Raw genomic sequence first — 19,082 nt, 5'->3', positions numbered from 1 at the left:
AAAAATATTCATTTGAATAAAAACCAAAAAGGAATAAAACGAAAATAGCTGTCTTGAGAATGCAGGATTATAGGAGATTTCTCTTTCTTTTTAAAGTATTTGATTTAATACGATTACATTGTTTTTACTTTTAAAAAAATAAATAATATCCATGATAATGGGGGAAAGTGCTGAGTTAGCTATATAGGTGCTCTACTGAACAGACCTCTAATTAAACCATTGAGCTTAAGTCACTATTTCAGATCAATATAAGGATATTTGAGGATATCAAGCAAACTTGAGAAATCCATTTTTACAACTAGTTTAATAAATTTATCAGCAATTCTGAGGATGAGGACTCTTCGTTGATGTCCAGTGGGGATCCTTGGTAACTCTTTTACATGTCATGTTCCACCCTCATGCTTTAAGTTAGCAGCTTTATCAGTCTAGTTTTGGCCACCAGTGATTTTATGGCTCTGATTTTTGGTCTTGTTCTTGGATGTGCTGTGTCTCTTTCATAAAAGCCAAGTTCATGTATCCAGCTTCAGAATTCTGTGAACACGAAAGAGACTCATGGAAATTGGGATTTATCACTGCTGCTTCTGATGTATATTTTTGCAATCTCTTGAAGACTTCTGCCTGACTCTACCAAACCTGTTCCTTAAAAATTAAGAATGGCCATATGTGAGGATTTTGTGAAAACAGGATCCCTTGGTAGCACTTTGGGGTTACAGGGACAAGGCAGCCATAGGATTTCAGTTTTTTACAACTCTCAAACACAAAGGAAACCAAATAACATTTACCTTAAACTTATGTGTATGGATTCGAGATCCTGTAAGGTGTGGGGGTGAGGTGGTGGAAAAGAGAAGGGACCGGAAAAAAAATTCAAATACTAAATATAGAAACATTACTCCCAAATGCTATGCTCTGTTAAGCCAGCAACTCAGGATGAGCTAGGCGGTCATGACTCTCAGTCTTGCAGATGACTTTCCTGACTTTACTAACCTGGAGTCTTGTAAGGGCAAGATTTTATTCAATAATTCAAATTCAGGGATGTCACAAATTGTGTTCTGAAAGAAAAGAAAGGATGAATATTTAAAATTATAATTATAAACCATTGGTAATATGATCCTAAAACATGTACTTTATAGATACTTTTGGTTAAAAATTTAACACCCTCCCCTCCTACTTGCTAGAATGGCTATCATTTAAAAAAAAAGAAATAACAAATTCTGGCAAGGATGTGGAGAAAAGGAAACCCTTGTTGAACTGTTGATGGGCACGTACTTTGGTTTAGCCACTTTGGAAAACAGTATGGGGTTCCCTCAAAAAATTAAAAACAGAAATACCATATGATCCAACAATTCCACTTCTGGGTATCTGGAAAAAATGAAATCACTGCCTGAAGATATCTGTGCCCCACCCCATATTCATAGCATCATGATCTTACATATATGTACAATCTTAAAAAAAAACAAACTATAGAAGCAGAGATCAGATTTGTGGTTGCTAGAGGTGTGGGGGGGTCGTGGATGGAGGAATTAGGTGAAGGTGGTCAAAAGGTACAAACTTCCAGTTATAAGATACATTCTGGGGATGTAACGTATACCATGAAGACTACAGTTAACAACAATGTACTGTATATTTGAAAGTTGCTAAGACACTAGATCTTAAAAAGTTCTCATTGCCAGGAAAAAAAATAGTTTTACTTTTTTATACTTTTTAACTTATACAATGAATGTTATATGTCAATTACATCTCAATAAAACTGAAAAAATGTAATCCCTAAATACCTATAGAATATCTAGTAATTATAAAAATATAAATCTTATACTTTTATATTAGCACTTCCATTGTAAGCCTTCTTATTATATCTATTGTCCTACATGTATTACCTCATATTAGCTGATATAATCATTCTGTTCTATTAGGTAAGTTTTTACTTAATACTCTGGTAAACATTTTCTGTCCCTTTAAATCATGAAAAAAAGTATCTTTTTTTCTGAAAAATCTGTGACTTTAAAAACCAAATACCTTTCTTATAGAAACTGATCAACACAGATCAAATATTACATACAATTATGGGGTTTACCGATTCCCCTAAACTTGGACCTCTGTTTAAACTTTGATACACACCAACCCAATTTCTGTGAGAAATTCTTAGTTATCCTGAAATAAATGAGGAGCTTCTATAAGGAAGAAAAAACCACCATTCAGAGAATTTGAATTCTGGCTCTACTAGTTAGACTAGTTAGACTCTTGATATGTCCCATCACCTCTCTGAGTTTTGTTTCCTACATTTAAAGTGTGAGAATAACAATTAATCACTAATTTTTCAGGGTTATTGCAAAAATTAATTAACATAAACATACCTAACATATGGGAGGAACTTAGTAAGTGTTCAATATCGAAACAAGTGTATTCACGGAGAGAAAGAAGCTGCATTTATTGAATGCCATTAATTTGCCAAGCAACACACCAGGTACTTTATATGCATTATTTTAATTATTCTACTTTAACCCCACTAGCCATCTCTGAAATTCAATCATTCATTCATTCACTCACTCTTGTAATAGTTTTATGGAGATATAATTCACACACTATACAACTCAGTCATTTAAAGTACATAATTTGGGGTGCCTGAGTGGCTCAGTTGGATAAGCATCTGACTCTTGGTTTTGGCTCAGGTCGTGATCTCCCAGGTCATGGGATCAAGTCCTGTGTCAGGCTCCTCACTCAGTTTGGAGTCTGCTTCTCTCTACCTTTGCTCCTCCTCCCAGTTGCACTTTTTCTCTCTCTCTCTCAAATAAATAAATAAAAATAAAGTACACAATTCAATGGTTTTTAGTATATTCACAGGGTTGTACAACCATTACAATAAATTTTAGAATATCTTCATCACCCCCGGTATAAACCTAATACCCTTTAACTACACCTCCCATCTTTCAGTGCCTCAGCCCTAGGCAAGTACTCATCTACTTCTATGTCTATATATTTGTCTACTCTGAACATTTTATATAAATGGAATCATATAATATATGGTGACTGGATTTTTCTCATTTCACATAATATCCTTAAAGTTCATCTGTCTTATAACGTGGATCAATACTTCATTCCTTTTTTGTGACTAAATGATATTCCACTGTATGAATGGATATATCACATTTTGTCTACCCATTCCTCAGCTGATAGACATTTAGGCTGTTTACACCTCTTAGCTATTATCAATAATGTTGCTATAAATATTAATATACAGATTTTGGTGAGGAATGGCCACCTTTGAATATTATAACTTCATTTTCCCAGATGAAGGAACTATAAGGTAAATGAGGTTTCCTCCTTCCACACAACTAGTAAAATGCTGAGCCGGTATTTGGGACATAAGGAGCAGTGAGAAGTCCTATCAAGGACACAAAGCTATATTTGGAGATGGGAGGATTCAGAAAAAGCGTTATGGAAGAGAAGGTATTTAGGTTAAATTACGAGGGACAGTAGGAAACAGCCAAGAGAAAATCTGGGGCAAGGAAGTCATGGGAGACGGCAGTGGAGGGAGAGGGATTTCCAAGAAGAGCCTAAGGAGGACTGCGGTAAATCCTTGTATGGCTTTGGGTCATATGCTCAGATTATATTTTGTAAAGACCCTTCTGGCTATAGGCTAGCAGAACAATAGTATTTCAAAAAAAAAAAAAGCCAGGAAGATGAAAGAAGGAAGGAAGATGGGATGTGTCTTTCCAAGTAAGGGAAATACATGATCTAGTGGGAGGAAACCAGAGTTTGGGGGGAAACAGTAAACAGATTGGTTTCCTTTGATCAACTTTGTTTGATATCAGAAAGTTATTTGGACTATGGGAAGTTCCTATGTGGCTTCAATTCTTCTAACTCTGGAAGTATAGCTCTGAAAGCCTTCCCTAACCACCCCAGACAGGTTTAGATGCCACTCTTCCTGTTTTCACAGCATTCTGGGCCTACCATTATGGTAGAACTCATACAGTGTATGGCAGTTGCTGGTTATATCATGGTCACTTTCATCAAGGCTGAGTTCTCTGAGGGCAGACACTCTATATCAAGAGTGTCTATACAAGATAGATCTTGTATATCACCATATCCAAACCACAAGGGAGGGGCAGCATGAGGCCTGGCACTCTGTATATGCCTAATAAATATTTGTTGAATGAATGAACTTTATCGGATAGACAAAACAAGTCTCTGAAACTCTATGGGATGAAGTACTGTGAAGACAGGCAGTGCTTCATGAAGATTAGTCTGGAGGCATGGGCAGGACAGATTAGGAGGAAAGACTGAAAGGAGATGAATTAAGTTGTTGCTCTAACCCAGGTACTAAGTGCTTGGGATGCAGAGGGTAACATGATGGACATAGTTCCTGCTCCTATAGATTTTATAATCCAATAGAGAGGAAAGATGGGATTACAACACAGGATACAATATGGTCTCTTACAAGGCCATGTCCCTGGTTACCCCCATATCCTGAAAGGGAAACAGTAGAGTCGGGTATGATGAGATAGTGGCTAAGAATAAGGTACCACAGAGAGTTGGCTTCAGTCCCTGTTCTTCTACTTATTGGTGATGTGCCTTGGCCAATGATGTCATTTTACCTCTCTAAAGCTCAGTTTCCTCAGCTGTGAAAATGGGCAGAATAGATTGTAGATTAAATGAGATAATGTACATAAAATGTTTAGCACAGTACCAGGCACATAGCAAGCACTCAACAAATGTCAAGCTCCTACCATTTTAGCCTCTGAGGTGTTGCAAGGAAGGAGAAGATCTAGGATATGTCTGATCTCAGGGATCTATATAGTGATCCATTTGTAGTATGATACTCAATCACCGAGAATCAGGAGATGTGGGAAATGTTAGCAGTGTGACTCAGGCATACCATTTAGCCTCTCTTGAGTTTTATCTCCTTCCTGTATAAAATGAGGGGATTGAATTGGAAGATCCTTAAGATTCTAAGTTTAAAAACAATTTTGGAGTTAACACGTATGAAGATGTTACAAGTTGGTACTTTTTTCACATATGAAATGTGGAGCTTGACGTACTATAGTCTTTACCCCATCACATTTTTATCTTCTTTGAGGGTAATGTTGTGGATCTCAAAGCTATCAGGTCTAGTGTATATACACCATTAAGACTCATCAACTATTGGGGCGCCTGGGTGGCTCAGTGGGTTAAGGCCTCTGCCTTTGGCTTGGGTTGTGATTCCAGGGTCCTGGAATCGAGTCCCACATTGACTCTCTGCTCAGCAGAGAGCCTGCTTCCTCCTCTCTCTCTGCCAGCCTCTTGGCCTACTTGTGATCTCTGTCAAATATATAAATAAAATCTTAAAAAAAATAAAAGACTCAGTAACTATAATACTGTAGTGCTTATTCATGTATGTCTCTGTCCTTCTCTACTAAAGACTTCCAGAAACACAGTCTATCTTCATATCCCTAGGACTTAGCATAGTTGAGAACAGCTGTAGCACAAGCAAAAAAATAAACTACTGGAAATTAAGCTGCATAATCTGGCAGTTCTAATTTGGATAAAATCTATGAAACAATTCATGTAGTTTGGAAATAATCACCTTTCTTTTTTTAAAGATTTTATTTATTGACCTGAGAGAAGCGTGTGCACTGGTTGGGGGAGGGGAAGAGGGAGAGGGCAAGAAAGAATTCCAAGATTCTGTGCTGAGTGCAGAGCCCAACATGGGGCTTGACCCCAGGACCCCAAGACTATGACCTGAGCAGAATCAAGAGTTGGACACCCAGCCGATTGAGCCACCCAGCCACCCCAGAAATAATCACCTTTCTGAGAGCAAGCCAGATGTGGGTCCTATGTTCACAGCAATAGTACCCAACAGGCAGGATCTACATGAAGTATCCTGGAAGTAAACATCTAGCAGGTGATACAAACTAGGGGAGAAAGCAAGCAGCCTCTATCTTAGATTCAGAATGCAACTCTGCTCATTGAAGTCCCTCTCCCTGACACATTTACCAGCCAGACTCTGGACCTTCTCTGAGGCTATACTATTGGCTGCATATATCTGGACTTGACTACTTGTCTGCTTGGATCTTTGTGACATCATTGCTTTTCTCTGACTCTGACCTTAGGTTTGACTACTTGCCAAACCAGACTATCTTCATTTAACTCTCAGGGCCTCAGATTTGCTCATTTCTGAGACAGAGCTAGAATAATCCATGGCAAACAGGGTTGAGAATGAGGCATACATGTGAAAATATTTAGTAGTCATTCATTCTCAAATATTTATAGAGCACCTGTCTATAGTTAAAATGACATTTGAGATATAATCCTTGCCCTCCAGGATCTCACTGCTGATTTGATGAGATAGAGAAGCAAAAAGACAATGGTGATACACTGTTGAAAAAGATATGAGACACGCACAATCTCTTTGGGATCACATAGGAGGAGAGTGTTTACTAAAAGCTGACCCAGGAATGCCTGGGTAGCTCAGCTGGTTGGGCATCCTACTCTTAATCTTGGCTCAGCTATTGATCTCAGGGTCATGAGTCCAGGCCCCAAGTTGACCCAATGAAGACCAAAGCTAGCCAAGAGCAGTCTCAGGGTCTACTGCTCTGGTGTAGCCAATGAACTTCTTTGCCACAGGCCACCATGAGGCCAAGTGCAGCCTACAGCTACATGAAGATGGAGACAGAACACAATAACCTTAGCAAACTAAGCTTTATATGAAGGACATGACAGAAGCATGCATCTTATCTCTCCTCTGTAAGCCTGGATGCTCCTTGTGATACGCTCTAAGATACCAACCAGCTGTGTAAGCCGGATGCTGGTTTCCTGCAATTGCTTATTTTCTTTATCCAGAGGAAGTACTCTAAAATGGGATAGATCAGAAGAGTAGTAAAAATCTCTGTATCATTACTAAAAACTCAAAACTATGTCCCACTTACCACTAGCTCTGGGTCTTAGCCCACTGCCTAGATTATGGAACCAACTTTGGCAGAACAACTCTCACCACTTTCCAAGACCAAGTAGAAATGAATAAGCTTTGGCCTGTACACAGTCACTAAAAACATATTGAGAACAGAGACATACCATATGCAAGAGTATGAAAGGAAAGGCACAATTCTAGTCTTGAGAAACTTGATGAAGGATATGATCTCATTTAGGGGTGGGACTGAAATAAGAGAGTCTGCATCCCTTCAAATATTGTAGCTACACAGCCTGTGTATGGTTCTGATCTCATATAGTCATCCCATACTTTTGTAATAGTAGTTGCAGTAGTATTAGTAACCATAGCAACAGTAACAGTGATAGTAGCACCAGTACCAGCAGTAGCAGCAGCAGCAGTAGTAACAGCAGCAGCAATAGTAATAGTAATAGTAATAGCAGCAGTATTAGCAGCAGCAGCAGCAGTATGGTACTAGCAGCAGTAGTCATAACAGTAGTAATAGCAGCAGCTGTAGCAATGGTAATAGTAGCAGTATTAGCAGCAGCTGTAGTAACAGTAATATTAGGAGCAGTAGTAATAGCAGCAGTCACAGCAGTAGTAGTAATAGTAGTAGGTGTAGTAGCAGTAACAGTAGCAGTAGCAATAGTAGTAATAACCATAGTAATAGTCATAGCAGCAGCGGTAGTAGCAGCAACAGCAGTAGTAATAGTCATAGCAGTGGCAGTAGTAGCAGCAGCAATAGTAGTATCAACACAGTAGTAATAGTAGTAGCAGTAGTAGCAGCAACATCAGTAGTAATAGTAGTAGCAGCAGCGGTAGTAGCAGCAACAACAGTAGAAATAGTAGTAGCAGCGGCAGTAGTAGCAGCAACAGTGGTAGTAATAATAGTAGCAACAGCAGTAGTAGCAGCAACAGCAGTAGTAATAGTAGCAGCGGCAGTAGTAGCAGCAAGAGTGGTAGTATTAGTAGTAGCAGCAACAACAGTAGTAATAGCAGTAGTAGTGGCAGTAGTAGCAGCAGCAGCAGTAGAAATAGCAGCAGTGGCAGTAGTAGTATTGGCAGTAGCAGCAGCAGCAGCAGCAGCAGCAACCATTTACCAAATACCGACCGTGTACTTCAGCACCGTGCCTTACCCACAGAGTAAACACTTAAACCTGCTCATGCATTGTGTCATCTGATCTTGTAACAACTCCATGAAATGGATATTGTTATAAAGCCTATTTTACAGATGAGGGAACAGAAGCCCAGAGAAAAGCAACTTGTTTTAAGGACCAAAACCCAGAAAGTCATAGAGCTGAGATGCCAATCTGGCTTTTTTAGATGTCTAAGCCCGAGTTCCTACCCACTCTATAAGACTCGCTTCTCCTGGGCCATGGTTTATTTGGGACACAAGGTGGTACAATACTGTTAATCAGAGATTTGTGTTTGAGTTTGGGTTCTGTCACATACTAGCTGTGTGACCTTTGGCAAATTACCAAATCTGAGCCTCAGTTTACTCATCTGTGAAAGAAAGAAGTATCCTGTAGAAGAAACTTATTCCAAGGAAAGCATACAAGTCCAATCCAGATGGCCAGAGTGTGTCTTTAGGAGGGCAAGATGGGAACATCATTAATGTTAAGGCACGGGTAATAAGTCAGTTGTGTTGGGAATGTCAGAATCAATGACATAGTTTGAGAAGGGCAATGGCTTATACAGAGTATACAAAAAGGGAGACACAGAGAGTAAGAGATTATCAGAGACTCTCCAGGCCTGCCCTGAGAAGTGTGTGCCCACAACAGCAGGAAGGAGAGTTCTAGTGGGCATATCTCCCCACAGACTGCGGTGCTATGGGCTCTACAGCCAAGCTACTGAGGGTCATACACTGCTCTGTCCCTGACCAGGCTGTCTGAGTTCCCAAGTGTCCCTGGACCTTGGCTTTCTCACCCATAAAATAAGGCTAGTCCCAGAGCCTCCCTTGTGGGATTGGTGTGAGAGGACTGGTGAGAGAGAGGGAGCTTAGAACAATGCCTTGCACATCATAAGTGCTCCAAAAATATTAATCATTATAGTTATTATTGGTGACTCTATGTATTAAGATCAAACCATTCTCTTTGCCCTGATTCTGTGCTCCAAGAAAGTTTTTCATTGTAACTGGAGTTTCCTAGTAGAGGAGAGAGCGCTTGGGCTGGCTGATGTGTGAATTCTTCTCTGCTGGGACTATCTCTCATTATAAATGAATACAATGGGTATCCTAAGGGTTTCATGAATTTAAGGCACGAGTATGACTGTTCCTCTCTTGATCTACTTGATTCCACAGGTATCAGATGACAAAAATGAGTGTCAACACACGAAGCAACAGCCAGGACAAGCACAGCTAGGTCCTCAGTCAGGCAATGCCCACGTGCAAGAGCCCATATGAGTAGCTGACCCATCTCCTCCATGATCTTTTTCTCTTTAATTTCATAACATTTCCATGAACTGCTGAAAACAGCAGGCAGCAGAGCAACGATTACGAGACAGGCTGCAAACCCAAATAATAGTCTCTGGAACAATCTCTTCATTGAGGGAGAAACATCCTTGCAGAGTTCATTGGCTCCTCAGGCAAGACCACACCTACCTGTTCTGGACTGAAGATATTATCAATTTATTGTTGTAGATCAATTTTTCTTGTTCTGTGACTTGTTCCAGAAGTTTCCTTTTCTCTAGGAGCAGTATATTATTTTGAGCAATGATCTCATCCTGGAATGCCCTTTTCTAGAGAAAATAAAGCCCTTCATTACCACAGCAGGAGGAAGAATTATGAAGTTGACACCAAATTTCCCTTCTTTACTTTTCCTCTCCTGTCCCCTTGTCTGTTTTTACCTGTTTGCTGACATTGTCAGCTGGATAGTTCTTCTGTTTATTTTGGTTATATTAGGTCCTGTATTCTTTTTGAACAATTAATCATTCTCCTGGGTTAACATTTAAAAATATCGGAGCACTCAACTTCCAAGAAGGTCCCAAGGCTTTCATGTGTATTCTAACACTGTAGGTATCAAATCACTACCAAATGCAACTGGATCCCCCAAAGCTTCAGTTTGACATTTTCCCATATAATACATCTCCATCTGCATTGTGGCAATAGTCTTTTTTTTTAATATTTATTTTTTTTCAATTTATTTATTTTCAGAAAAACAGTATTCATTATTTTTTCACCACACCCAGTGCTCCATGCAATCCGTGCCCTCTACAATACCCACCACCTGGTACCCCAACCTCCCACCCACCACCACTTCCAACCCCTCAGATTGCATTGTGGCAATAGTCTTTTTAAGGCAAAGGGAGGAGATGCGAATTTAGCCCCCACTCTTGGCAACCAGCATCAGGATCTCAGTAGCCTTGGCACATGGAGCAGGTAAGGTGGCTACGGAGAATATCCTTACAGTGCTCATGCTGAAAAGACTTCTAACTTGACACCATGTCTCATTTTCTACCAACAATTTCCCCAGAAAGCAATAGCTAGCAAAGTTATAGCTAAAATGACAAAGGGGTGTATCTTGTGAAAAAATAATAATGTTCTTGTATTGAAAGAGTCAGTAGCTATTAATAAATATCACAGTGGGTGAGGAGTTTAGAAGCTCGAAAGTGTAGAATTGCCCTTCTCACTTCACTGATGCCCTGTCAATGGTAAGTGCCTTCACCCTTCTGTGTTGACACCCCACCTGGCAAAGGTGGGAGTGAGTGGGGATGGGAGAAGGATAATGAGCTGCTGGCAGCTGGTGAATCATAGTTAAGAGGGGCAAATTCATTTCTTTCTTTTAAATAAGGCACTAATATAGATCATCCAGAAAAGATGCCATCTATTATTCAAGAACGGTAAGAGAGAATATCACATTATGTTCTGAAACAAACCACTCCAGATTTTTAAGTTCCACAGCCAGGACCTTTCCATGTCTAACAGCAGTCTTGTCTGCTCTTATTTAAATACATTTTTGGTAAGGATTGAGAATAGAAGCAGTAATCCCACCAACACTACTCTGTGGCTACAACTGGATTAGAAAGGAAACTGGATGGGGCAGACTACTGACATTCTACCCTTGGAAGTGCCCTATTTTTTTTTTTTTGAATGAGAAAATCAGGATGCCTGCTTTAATAAAAGGATAAAATATTTGGAGAAATCTGGTTCGGATGTTTACAACAGTCAGGAGACTCAAATGGCTCACTGTACAAAGAGAAGGCTGAAGGAATGAAATCCCAAAACAGGGGCATTACTTTCTAGAGACTTGGTGCTTGGAAGGTGAGCCCAGCTTTTTTAAGCTCGTGGCTCTGATCCACAGGCCCTAAAATAAGTAAAATCAGGACCTTCAGGTTTGTAGCACTGTGGCATTAAAAGATCTCATACCAGTCTTCTCTAGGTTAAGTATTTCCTATTCTATTAACAATTTCTCTTGTGAACTGTACATCTACCGATCAGCATGTTTTTAAGAGAGCTTATACCAAAAGAAAAGAAAAGAACATCTCTGGAAAGTTGTCTGTGTTAGGTGCCACTTCGGGCATTTCCTATTTTAACTGCACAAAAGCCTCGTGAGGTGGGGATTAGTTCTGCCATTTCATGGACAAGGAAAATGATACCCAGAGATTTGTGCCAGGCCACAGAACTATGAAGTGGCAGGTCTAGATTTTGTTTCTGCCTATGACCAAAGCCCCCAGCAGCCTTCAATGGCAGTGAGCAAAGGGACCAACTGCTCTTCCTTAGCCTCTGCTTATTTGCCATTTCTCCTGGAGATCTGTGGTTCTCTGGGTAGATGTATCAGTTTCCCAATACTGTTGGAACAAATTACCACACACTGGATGGCTTAAAACAACCAGAATTGGTTTTCTCACATTTGTGGAGGCTACAAGTCTGAAATTGGGGTCTTGACTAGGTTAGTTCCTTCTGGGGGCTCCATGCCTCTCTCTCAGTTTCTGGAGTTTACAAACAATCCCTGGTGCTCCCTGACATAGCTGTGTCCCTCTGAGAGCTGCCTGCATTGTCACATGGCCTCCTGCCCCTGCATCTGTCTACACGTGCCTGTTCTTCTTATAAAGACACCAGTCATATTGGATTTAGGGCCAACCCTAATCCACCATGACCTCATTTTAACTAATTACACCTGTGAAGACCTTATTTCCAAATTAGATCACATTCTGAGGTTCTGGATAGACACGAATTTGTGGTGGACACAATTCAACCCAGTACAGTCAGGAAGAAAGAAGTAGGGGGCTGTTTCTGTCATAGAAGTCTAAGAGTGGAAGGCAGGCTATCAAGAGAGTGGTAATGCAGAAGCAGACTGCTATTTCCAGTGGGTCCATGAACCAGGATTTCTCCTTACTTCTGTAGTACTTTTCATGTGCTTTTCCTAGTTGTGAGTCTAACTTAGATCTGAGTCTTTAAAAATTTGACAGTTTAGTGCCCAAAGAGAAGGATACTGCAAAATCCAACTATTTTCCTCTCTCACTACAGTGTAGAGTATCAGGAGGAATTTTTTTTTAAACATTGGTGACCCATCTGTTATAATCCAAAAATGTTTCATTGTGTGTAGTCTAGAATTCTGAACCATCCCATAATAGCCCATGGAATGACTGAAATTACATGAATTCTTTGGGGATCCTTGGCACATACACAAATATGAGTATTTTAGGAGTGAGCACAGAGTTTTCAAAATTCTGATGGGCTAGGCATCTCGAGAAGGGAAAGCATTACTGGCCTAGTCAGTTGAATTCATGTAGTTTAATGATCTCAAGACCGTTCTGCAATTGATTCCATGCCATTGGTCTCACTTTCCTTCTGCCTACCAGTAAGTCACAGGGGCAACGGGACAAAGATGAAGACATAGATATTTAGAAAAAAAGCCTGCAGATACTATACAGGGACTGATAAATAGGGGTCACCAGTTTTCCCTGCCATTTAAAACTGATGGAAGTTTTTTTTTTTTTAAGATTTTATTTATTTTTTTGACAGATAGAGATCACAAGTAGGCAGAGAGGCAGGCAGAGAGAGAGAGGAGGAAGCAGGCTCCCTGCTGAGCAGAGATCCCGTTGCCCAGAACCCTGAGATCATGACCTGAGCCGAAGGCAGAGGCTTAACCCACTGAGCCACCCAGGCGTCCCCAAAACTGATGGAAGTTTGAGGCAAAATGAGGGCACTGTGAAGTAGGATTGCGCTGTGGAGGGCAGTCTGGAAGTCTCTGCTGACGGATATTTAAGAGCAGACATTGTCATTTGAAGACAAGACAATGACCAGAGTTGGAAGTGCAGGATATTTTCAGTGTCTGATTCAGTTTACCAGCACCATGAGTCTTACATACTTTCTGGCAGAATTATTCACATCAAAAGAAGATACAAAGGAAGGAAACGAGAACCTAGGGTATGAAGAGGCCACAAGAGAATCAAAGCACGAGTGGGTTTTCTTGAATGAGCTGAGCCACAGCACACTGGGGAGCTCTTCACCTTTCTGCTCACCTTTTCCATTTGCTGCCGCAGACCTCTGATTTCATTTTCCAGTTGTTCAATTCTCTTATCTCGTAGTTCTATTTTGTGACTTAAACAGTCCTTGACTCTGCGAAGCCTGGCTTTGTGATGGTGATGTTTCTCATTATAGATTCTATAAAAGTAAATTTAAATAGAGGTTCAGCTGAGCACAGTGGATATTTGTGTTGCTTTCTTACTGTGCACCTTTCTTGGGTTTTCTCCTCTTGCTTTCACCAGAGGCAGGTACTTTCCTGCCTTCCATCTGCAGGACTTCTGGCCCCCATGTGGGGGAATGGACTAAGGGTAACCCCCTAAACAGCACCAGCTTTAGTCACCTGCAACTTGACTTTTGATCCCTGTAATTCTGAATCCTGTTCCATGGAGTTCAGTCATTAATTTGTTTCGAATTCTTGTCTATACCCTTGGACAGTGATATAACCCACTTCAGTCTCTGATAACTGAGTCCACTCCTGGTCCTTGCTCCGAGTCTGGACATTGGAGGCCAATTCTAGGCAGGTCTCTGTTCAAGACTCTAACTCAGATTCTGACATAAATCAGACTTATTGCCAATAAACACGTGAATGATGCTCAACATCATTAGCTGCTAAGGAAACATAAATCAAAGCTACAGTGAGAGACTACTTTCCACCCACCAGACTGGCTAAAATAAAAAAGAAGACAATAACAAGTGCTAGAAAGGATGTAGAGAAATTGGAGCTCTCAAACACTTCTGGTCAAACAGTGCAGCATCTTTGGAAAAAGCCTGACTGTAGGACCCAGCAGCTCCACTCCTAGGCATCTACTCTAGAGAAGTGAAAACATTTGTCCACAAAAAAGCTTGCATGTGAATATTCATAGTAGCACTATTCACAATAGCCAAAAGGTGGAAACAATCCAAAGACCAACAACTGATGAAAGGATAAGCAAAACATGGAATATCTGTACAGTGGAACATGATTGTGCCACGAAAAGGAATGAAGTGCTGATGCACGCTATGACATAGAGGAAACATGAAAGGATTATGCTAAGTGAAAGAAGTCACTCATAAAGGACCACGTGTTCTATGATTCCACTTTTATGTAATGTCCAGAAGAGGCAAATATTGAGGATTCCTGGTTGCTTAGGGCTGGAGGTGGGGAAGGAGATGGGGGATGGCAGATGATAAGTAAAGGGTTTCTTTGGGGGGTAATGAAATGTTTTAAAATTGATTGTGGTGATGGAGGTACACTAAAAGCCACTGAATTGTACACTTTAAGTGGGTGAGTTGTATGGTATGTCAATTATATCAATAAAGTGTTTATTAAAAAAAAAAACAAAAATCTGCATTACCGTCTCAAGCTGCTGTTATAGCTAACCTGAGTAAACAAGAAAAACAGATTAAAGTCTCAATACCACCACTAGGCAAATGTCTTTGAAGATGCTATGCTTTCCAAATAAGAATATTGTAACTCAGAAAGCAAATGAAAAATTGCGGAGAAATTTTACTTTGAACCTATTAGGTCTGATAACACAAAATCACTTTAAACTAGGATTTCTTGACCTCTGTCCTATTGACATTTTGTGCCAGATAATTCTTTGTTGCGGAAGTCTGAACCATGCATTGCAGAATGCCTAGCATCATCCTTGGCCTTGACCCACTAGATGCCAGTAGTACCTTCTACAGTGTGACAACCCAAAATATCTCCAGACATTGTAAAATGTCCCCTTGTCCTGGGAGGCAAACCGCTGCCCGCTGAGAACCCTTGTGGCAGCTAACGTTCCTAAACAGGTTTTTCTCTAAGCCTACAGCAGGGATTCTCAAACTGTGCTCTGATCGGCAACATCAGCCTCACCTGGGAACTTGCTGGGAATGAATGCAAAGTCTCAGGCTCTGCCCCAGAACTACAGAATCATAAACTCTGGGAGTGGAGCGGTTCTCTGGGGATTCCAGTGCAGGCTCAAGCTTGAGAGAAAGCTCTGGGCACATTGGGGAGGGAGCCACTCATCACTTCCACTTCATTATAAACAGACTACTTGTGGCGGGCTATAAGGTGCAGGTATATATTCTTTCTTCTTTCCTGCTAACAAAACCCAGATTTCATTCAGGGAGCCCTTGATCTCAAGAAAAGTGGGTAGAGTGCAGGGGTGTGTGTGTGGGATGGCTGGGGGATAGGCTTGTGAAACAGGTACACCTGCTGCGTATTTCTAGGAACTTGAAAAACCATCCCTCTCTGCCCTGGTTGCCCTCTGCTGGGGCTGTGCCACTGGCAACTGAGGTCACTGCCTTGTAACCATGATATGACAAGTCTAAAGACTAAGGGACTGATTCACCAAGCATGGCAGAGCAGAACAAAGGGAAGAGCCCGGTGCCTAACAACACTGCTGAGCCGCAGAATCTACCTCAGCAATCACCTTCCTCCAGATTTCTTGTTCTATGAGAAAAAAATTTCAGTCTAAATATATGTCGGGTGGGTTTTCTTGTTTTGTTTTGTAGTCAATTACATCCTGTTATTTTTTTTTTAAAAGATTTTATTTATTTATTTATTTGACAGAGAGAAATCACAAGTAGATGGAGAGGCAGGCAGAGAGAGAGAGAGGGAAGCAGGCTCCCTGCCGAGCAGAGAGCCCAACGCGGGACTCGATCCCAGGACCCTGAGATCATGACCTGAGCCGAAGGCAGCGGCTTAACCCACTGAGCCACCCAGGCGCCCCCATCCTGTTATTTTTAAAACAATAAAACTACTCTAAAGAAAAATCTTTCTTTCTTTTTTGGTATATAACTTAGTTTAATGTGAAAAACATCCTGGGAGACATATGTATAAAAAAAGAAAACAATAGAAACCTGATTTTTCCTTAAGTTTTCTTTTTTTTCTTCTTTCTTTTTGTAATTTCAATTAATTCATATATAATGTATTATTAGTTTCAGAGGTAGAGGTCAGCGATTCATCAGTTGTATATAACACCCAGCACTCATTACATCACGTGCCTCCTTAATGTCCATCACCCAGTTATCCCGTCCCCTCACACCCCTGCCCTCCAGCATCCCTCAGTTTGTTTCCTATGATTAGGAATCTCTTATGGTTTGTATCCCTCTCTCATTTCATTTTGTTTTATTTTTTCCTCTCTTCTCCTATGATCCTGTTTTTTTTTTCTTAAATTCTACATGTGAGATCATATGATAATTGTTTTTCTCTGATTGACTTATTTTGCTCAGCATAATACCCTCTAGATCCATCCACATTATTGCGAATGGCAAGATTTCATTCTTTCTGATGGCTGAGTAATAGTCCATTGTATGTATATGTATATATATATATATATATATATATATATATATGTCACATCTTCTTTATCCATTCATCTGTTGATGAACATCTACATTCTTTCCATAGTTTGGTTATTGTGGACATTGCTGCTATAACTATTGGGGTGCATGTGCCCCTTTGGATCACTACATTTGTATCTTTGGGGTAAGTCCCTAATGGTGAAATTGTTGGGTCATAGGGTAGTTTCAACTTTTTGAGGAAAAGCAAAAAGTATTCTAATGAGGGGAGCCTAGGTGGTTCAGTCAGTTAAATGTCTGCCTTCACTCAGGTCATGGCCCCAGGGTGCTGGGATTGAGCCCCATGTCAGGCTACCTGCTCAGCAGCGGGAGTCTGCTTCTTCCTCTCCCTCTGCTCCTCCCCCCACAAATGTGAGTAAGTTCTGGCCATTTATTTGTGCTCTCTCTCAAATAAATAAATAAAATATTTTAAAAACTATTCTAATGGTCTCTATAGTCCCTGACTCTCCCTGAATGGCTAGACATTTAGGTAATGCCATTCTAATTGGGAAAAAAAAAGTGTTTAAGGAATGAGAAAACAAAAGCGTTTAAGGAATGAGAAAATAAAAGTGTTTAAGGAATGAGAAAGCTATTCTTTGTTACTGTAGGCACTTGAGGGCATAGTCAGTCAGGCCTGTGATGGCAGGCAGTTTACACATGTCGACAATCTGATCTTACCGGATCTTACCTCTGGCACTTAAACTGGGGGAAGCCCTAACTTAAGTGAAGGGAACTAACTAAAAACCTGTACTCCAGGCTTTTCACAAGACACCTCCTTTGATTTTAAAACAAATTTGTGTAGCCCATCTCCATACTCTATGAATTAGGAGACAGGCTGTGCAGGAATGCTAACTTGGTGGGACGGGGATATCCAAACCCTTCACATTCCTTGACTGGTTCCTGGGAGACAATCTCTAAGCCCTTGGAATATGCTGCTTGGTAATAACAACTTTGTTCACCTGTGGCCTTGGGCCACACCAATATTTCATGCTAACAGTATGATTTATGGTGAGTGCATTTTTGTTCACCTAGACCCCTGGACCATGTTATGTCAATATGACCTTGGGCATTTGGGGGACTAGAGACTGAGTAGTTAAGGTTAATCACTGGAGCATTCCACGTCTCTGTGACTGACCCCTGATAAAATCTCTGGATGTTAGGGCCCAGGTGAGTTTTCATGGTTGGGAATACTTCATATATGTTGTCATATGCCATTGCTGAGAGGATTATGTACTGCCCATTCTACTCCACTGGGAGAGAGCATCGGGAAGGTTGCTTGTGTCTGGTCTCTCCTGGACTCTATCCTATGTGCCTTTTTCCTCTGCTGATTTTAATCTGTATCCTTTCACTGTAATACAAACCATAACCATGAGTATAACAGCTTTTATGAGTTCTGTGAGTCCTGATGAATCACCAAACCTGAGGGTGCTCTTGGGGCCTCCTGACACAGAAGGAATTACTCCTACAGAGAGAATCAACCCCAGAGCCTGTGATCTCCCACTACACAGCAATGCTAAAATAACAGCAAAGCCAACCCAACCAGATGCTGCTGATTTCTCACAGTAACATATCAATTCTTTAACTTTTGAAAATTAAATTAAATTAAATTTTCTTATTTTAAAAATTGGGATGCCTGGGTGGCTCTGTTGGTTGGGCGTCTGACTCTGGTTTTGGCTCAGGTCGTGATCTTGGGGTTGTGAGATCAATCCCCACATTGCGCACTGCTCAGTACAGAGTCTGCTCAAGATTCTCTCTGTCCCTCTCCTTCTGCCCCTCCTCTCTTTCACTAGTTTCTCTAAGAGATAAATAAATAAGGGGCGCCTGGGTGGCTCAGTGGGTAAAGCCTCTGCCTTGGGCTCAGGTCGTGATCTCAGGGTCCTGGGATCAAGCCCGAATCGGGCTCTCTGCTTGGTGGGCAGCCTGCTCCACCACCCTCCCCCCTGCCTGCTTCTCTGCCTACTTGTGATCTCTGTCTGTCAAATAAATAAAATCTTTTAAAAAAAGGAGATAAATAAATAAGTAAATACTAAATTAAATAAATAAAAAATAAAATCTTTAAAAAGAATAAACTGAGGTATAATTGACATATAACATTATATTAGTTTTAGGTACATAACATGATGATTTGATATTTGTATATATTGCAAAATGATCACCACAGCCTGATTAACATTTGTCACCATACAAAGAATTTTTTCTTCTGATGAGAAGTTTTAAGACTTACTCTCTTAGCAACTTTCAAAGATGCAATACAGTATCACTAACTATAGTCACCATGCTCTACGTAACATCCCCATGATTTATTAACTTTATATCTGAAAGTTTATACCTCCTAATCTTATAGGAAAAGCTTGTAGCCTTTCACCATTGAATATGATATTCAATGTAGGTAGGCCTACATTCCAGGTC

General features: G+C 40.6%; 1 protein-coding gene across 1 annotated transcript in view; it reads right to left on the bottom strand.

Moving 5' to 3' along the window:
• Window positions 1-285: 285 nt before the first annotated feature.
• The window catches only part of CCDC30 (coiled-coil domain containing 30), a 62,393-nt gene continuing 43,596 nt past the window's right edge, over window positions 286-19,082 (bottom strand). The window contains 6 exon segments of the mRNA XM_044236758.1: window positions 286-553; window positions 555-647; window positions 985-1,049; window positions 6,727-6,826; window positions 9,501-9,637; window positions 13,364-13,505. Coding sequence (XP_044092693.1) covers window positions 448-553; window positions 555-647; window positions 985-1,049; window positions 6,727-6,826; window positions 9,501-9,637; window positions 13,364-13,505 — 643 coding nt within the window. The 3' untranslated portion in view covers window positions 286-447.

Source organism: Neovison vison, chromosome 2 (genome assembly GCF_020171115.1).
Source record: "Neovison vison isolate M4711 chromosome 2, ASM_NN_V1, whole genome shotgun sequence".
NCBI lineage: Eukaryota > Metazoa > Chordata > Mammalia > Carnivora > Mustelidae > Neogale > Neogale vison.
Note: the sequence above shows the minus strand (reverse complement) of the source record. Positions and strands in the feature narration are given on the sequence as shown.